General features: G+C 64.6%; 1 protein-coding gene across 1 annotated transcript; it reads right to left on the bottom strand.

The window, feature by feature from the left end:
* Positions 1 to 544: 544 nt before the first annotated feature.
* ZBTB7B (zinc finger and BTB domain containing 7B) lies at positions 545 to 4,953 on the bottom strand. Its single transcript, XM_058821935.1, has 2 exons — positions 3,935 to 4,953; positions 545 to 1,817 (listed from the first exon to the last, which is right to left on the bottom strand). The coding sequence occupies exons 1-2, from the start codon at positions 4,936 to 4,938 to the stop codon at positions 1,397 to 1,399; spliced, it is 1,425 nt and encodes a 474-aa protein (XP_058677918.1). The 5' UTR covers positions 4,939 to 4,953; the 3' UTR covers positions 545 to 1,396.
* Between the last annotated feature and the right edge of the window lie 388 nt (positions 4,954 to 5,341).

Below are 5,341 nucleotides of genomic sequence, written 5' to 3' on the forward strand. Positions count from 1 at the left end.
CTGCTACTCTGAGCTGGTATCCACCATTCCATGATGTTCCTGACCTTGTGATATCCCCGCTCCTTGCTGTCCCGGCTCCATCCCTGCTGTCACCCCAGCCTCTCAATGCCCCCAGCCCCATCTCCACACCCACTGTGCCTGCAGCCCCTACACATCCCTGTCCCCAGCCTTTATGGTGTCCCCAATCCCACCCCTGTGGTGCCCCCAGCCCCATGTTGACCCCCACCCCTCGGTGTCCCCCTCCCCACACACGGTGCCCAATCCCCTCCCTGTCCCCAGCCCCACAGTGCCCCCAGCCCCGAGCTGTTCCAGGGCAGAGATGCAGAATATGCAGAATGGACAGACAGCTGGACGCGGGGGAAGTCCCTGCTTCTCCGTTTATTACCAAGCAGCCTTCGTTTAAAAAAAAAAAAAAAAAAAAAAAAAAACAAAACAAAAACAAAACACAGACATACAGACAGGCAGAGGCGGCCCGGCGGGGCGGGGACCGCCCGCCCATGGTTTTTGTTTGGTTCCTGACACCAGAGAGGTTCAAGTAGCCGAAAAAGGTTCAAGTTCACCATAAGGCACTTTAAAGCCATGACGGGAGCAGAGCCCCCCCGGCCCCATCACCCCTGCGGGCACCCCATGGCACACGTGGGGGCCGGGCAGCGCTGGTGGTTGGCAGCGGAGGGGCTGTGGGGGGGAATATATTACATAATCTTTTTTTAAATATAGATAAAACTCTTATTTGTAGACAAATAGTGCCGGTCCCCTCCACCCCCGGGGAGGCTGCGCCCTGCGGGGGGCATGTGCAAAGGACACAGGGGTGACCGTGGGGGCCCGGCCACCCCAGGGAAAGGGGGGGGGGTCCCACAGGGCCGGGGGGATTTCGGAAGGGGAAAAGGGTCCGGGGGGGGCCGGGGCTGCCCCACACCCGGGTGGGCTCACCCGAATAGTGCAACCAAGAGAAAGCAGCCGGGAGTGCAGGGGCGAGGGGGGCTCGCCGGGGGGGGGGCTGCTCGGAGTGGGGAGGTGGGGACAAGCTATGCACAGCGTAGGGCAGTGCCCCCCTCCACTGGGGAGGATGGGGGGGCTCTCCCCACCTGGGGGGGGGCCTTGGTCCATGGGTGCCCCTGCCCGGTCCTGGCACCCACGAGGGGTTTGGTGGGGGGGACATCCAAGTCCCGATCCCCCCATCATCACCCGCCCTGGGCATGACCAGGTGGGCCCGGGCACGGTGGTGGGGGGGGGGTGATAGGGGCCCCCCACCCCCTTGTGCAAATCGGCCGAGGGGATTTTCCCCCTTTGCATAACTAGGAATGAACCGTGACGGGAAAAACAGGAACAGAAACCCCAGTGGGCACGGCACAGCTCGGCATGGAACGCCACGACACCTGCCGCCGCCGCATCGCCCCTACGCCGTCTCCACCGGCACGGTGCCGTCCGGCTGCGGCCCTTCCTCACCCTCCTGCTCCTCCTCCTCCTCCTCGGGCTGCCCTGGAGCCCAGTAGCGGGCAATGGAGAGGCGCAGCCCCTCCAGGCGCCCGTTGGAGAGGTCGAGGCCTGCGGGCCCGGTGGGCGGCGGGGCCGGCTCGTCGCGGCGGCGGCGGCGCGTCCGCACCTCCAGGCAGTTCTGGCCCTTGAGGTGCCGCTGGAGGTGGTCGTCCTTGGCGAAGGCCTTGTGGCAGAGGTAGCACTCGTAGGGCCGGGCGCCCGTGTGCAGGTGCATGTGGTTCTTCAGGTCGTAGCTGTGCAGGAAGCGGGCGCTGCAGTGCTGGCAGGAGTAGGGCCGCTCACCCGTGTGCTTCCGCATGTGGATCTTCAGTTTGTCGTTCCTGGAGGTGGGACAGACAGGGAGACATTGGCGTTGAGGAGCCAACATGGCATCCAACCACCAGGGGGAGGGGAATGGTGCTGGAATCCCGAGAGCAGGGGTGCTCTGTGGGGCACAGGGCTCTGGGTGCTCTGTGGGGCACAGGGCTCTGGGTGCTCTGTGGGGCACAGGGCTCTGGGTGCTCTGTGGGGCACAGGGCTCTGGGTGTTCTGTGGGGCACAGGGCTCTGGGAATTCTGTGGGGCACAGGGCTCTGGGTGCTCTGCGGGGCACAGGGCTCTGGGTGTTCTGCGGGGCACAGGGCTCTGGGTGTTCTGCGGGGCACAGGGCTCTGGGTGCTCTGTGGGGCACAGGGCTCTGGATGCTATGAAGGGCACAGGGCTCTGGGAATTCTGTGGGGCACAGGGCTCTGGGTGCTCTGCGGGGCACAGGGCTCTGGGTGCTCTGCGGGGCACAGGGCTCTGGGTGCTCTGTGGGGCAAAGGGCTCTGGGTGCTCTGTGGGGCACAGGGCTCTGGAGGCTCTGTTGGGCACAGGGCTCTGAGTGCTCTGCGGGGCACAGGGCTCTAGATGCTCTGCGGGGCACAGGGCTCTGGAGGCTCTGTGGGGCACAGGGCTCTGGATGCTCTGTGGGGCAAAGGGCTCTGGAGGCTCTGTTGGGCACAGGGCTCTGGAGGCTCTGTGGGGCACAGGGCTCTGGGCATTCTGTGGGGCACAGAGCTCTGGGTGCTCTGTGGGGCAAAGGGCTCTGGGTGCTCTGTGGGGCACAGGGCTCTAGATGCTCTGTGGGGCACAGGGCTCTGGAGGCTCTGTTGGGCACAGGGCTCTGAGTGCTCTGCGGGGCACAGGGCTCTAGATGCTCTGTGGGGCACAGGGCTCTGGAGGCTCTGTTGGGCACAGGGCTCTGAGTGCTCTGTGGGGCACAGGGCTCTGGAGGCTCTGTTGGGCACAGGGCTCTGGGTGCTCTGTGGGGCACAGGGCTCTGGGCATTCTGTGGGGCACAGGGCTCTGGATGCTCTGTGGGGCACAAGGACCATTGCCCAGCTGCATGGCTGAGATGCACCTGGCTGCTGGCAGGGGGGATGCTGTCCCAGGCTGCTCTGGCAGTGCTTACATAGAGCAGAAGACTCCCCTGGACCTGCACCACAACCATGAAAGATGAGGTGCTATGGGTGCCATCAGGTATCAGGCCTTGTGTGATCTGGCAGCACTCACAGAGTGCAGAACACCCCATTGACCTGACTTCACCAGCAGCTACGGCAGAGGGACAGCAGCAGGGATGCTCCTGGGTACCTCAGGAGATGCAGCTGGCTGCTGGCAGGGAGATGCTGCTGGCTACCCCAGGCTGGTCTGGCAGTGCTTACGTAGTGCAGAAGACTCCCCTGGACCTGCACCACAATCATGTCAGGGCTGACAGATGAGGTGCAATGGGTGCCTTGGGTGATCTGGCAGCACTCACAGAGTGCAGAACACCCCACTGACCCGACTTCACCAGCAGCTACAGCAGAGGGACACCACCAGGGATGCTCCTGGGTACCTCAGGTCAGCCCAGCAGCACTCATGAGGTGCAGAAGACCCCACAACCCCACTGCACCACAACAGAACTGACAGGGGGTGCCATGGAGGATGCCACTGGGTACCTGTGTTGGTGTCCAGAGCACTCACGGGATGCAGAAGACGCTCTGAATGTGCACCCCACTGGCAGCACTGGCAGAGGGGTGCTGTGCAGTGTGCCATCAGTTTGATCTGGCAGCACTCAGGGGATGCAGAAAACCCCATGAACCATGCCAGGCCTGTCGCCAATCTCTGGTAGGACTGGCACAGGGGGGTGGTGCCATAGGGGATGTCATTTGGCACAGGTCAGGCAGGGAAAGCCCATCCAGCAGCACTCAGGGGATGCAGAAAACCCCATTAACCCTGTGGCCAGGCCCTGGTAGGACTGGCACAGGGTGGGGGTGCCATAGGGAATGTCATTTGGCACATGTCAGATGGGGAGAGCCCGTCCAGCAGCACTCAGGAGATGTAGAAAACCCCTGGTAGGACTGGCACGGGATGGAGGTGCCATAGGAGATGCCCTTTGGCACACCTCAGGTGGGCAGAGCCCATCCAGGGGCACTCACCGTGTGAACCGGACCCCGCAGACCTGGCAGGCGAAGGGTTTCTCGCCCGTGTGCGTGCGCATGTGGCGGGGCAGCTTGCCAGCACCGTGGATGACCTTGTGGCACACGGGGCACTCCTGGGGCATCTGTGAGCGCCTCTTCCTCACCAGCTTGTCGGGGCTGTCCAGCCCGGGCGCCAGCGACTCGTGGTGCAGCGAGCTCAGGTACGCCATCAGGTCGGGGTCGATGGCATCGTCGTCAGAAGGTGCCTCCTCAGGGGACAAGGGGGGCTGGATGGGGAAGGGGAAGGAGTGTGGGGGCAGCTCCTCTTCCTCGGGCAGCTCAAAGCTGTCGTAGGGCAGGGAGAGCCCCTCGGGCAGAGGGGGTGAGGGCAGCTGGGAGGGCGGCGGGGGGCTGCCGGAGCCTTCGGCCTCAGCTGCGGGCGGCGGCTCCTCGGCGGCGTGGTTGTTGAGCTGGGCACCGCGGGCTTGCAGGAACTTGCGGGTCTTCTTGCTGCGGCGCGGGGTGGGGCGGGGGGGCGGCGGGGCAGGCACCTCACCCTCGGGGAGGCTGGAGAAAGCCTCCAGGTAGCGGCGGGCGCGTTCGCAGTCGCCGTCATCGGGGCCGGGCGCCTCCAGGCCGCTGCCCTGCAGGATCTCCACGCAGGCAGCGATGACACAGGGGATCTCCAGCAGCCGGGCAGCGCGCAGCACCTCGCCCATGTTGGCGCTGCTGATGGTCAGCGTGGCCGTGTACGCGAACTCCAGCAGCGCTCCCAGTGCCTCCGGCCCCACAAAGTCCAGCTCGCAGACCTCCTGGCCCGGCCCCGGCCCGGCAAAGAGCTTCTTGAAATAGCGGCTGGAGGCAGCCAGGACGGCACGGTGGGTGCGGTACTCCAGCCCCTGCGTCTTGATGGTGACATCGCAGAGCAGCCCCAGCTGCCGCTGCTCGTTCAGGCAGCTCAGCAGCTCGCTGCTGTGCTCAGGGAAGGGGATGCCGATGAGGTCGTCCTCTGGGCTGGCCATGGTCCTCACCTGCAGGAAGAACAGGATGCTGCTTGACTGACAGAGGAACAAGCTAGGAGAGAGCACTTGGAAGAAACACTGCAGCTGGAGCGTTGCTGCCATGAAGCCAGGGCACAAGGAACGCTGTCTGTACACGCTGGGTGGCACTGGGGTTTCAGTGGGACACGAACTGGGGCAGGTTTGGGGCCCAGGGTCTGTGCTCAGTTCCCTCCATGCTGTGCAGAGGTTGGTGGGTGTGGGCCCCCTACCACAGGCCCCCCACCACAGGCCTCCACGCTTCCTCCACTACCACCAGCACCCAGCCGCCCGCGCCGCCACAGCAAAGGGAGAAATCTCAGCGTGGTGCCTTTGAACAGCAGCGAGGTGCAGCGTTTCCTGTGCCAGCCCACCCACAATCCCCCCC

Source organism: Ammospiza caudacuta, chromosome 30, assembly GCF_027887145.1.
Source record: "Ammospiza caudacuta isolate bAmmCau1 chromosome 30, bAmmCau1.pri, whole genome shotgun sequence".
Classification (NCBI taxonomy): Eukaryota; Metazoa; Chordata; class Aves; order Passeriformes; family Passerellidae; genus Ammospiza; species Ammospiza caudacuta.

Coding starts and splice junctions, on each gene's coding strand:
- ZBTB7B (XM_058821935.1), bottom strand. CDS start 4,938: ATGGCCAGCCCAGAGGACGACCTCATCGGCATCCCCTTCCCTGAGCAC. Junction 1,818..3,934: donor TGCGGGGTCCGGTTCACACG/GTGAGTGCCCCT, acceptor TCCCACCTCCAG/GAACGACAAACTGAAGATCC.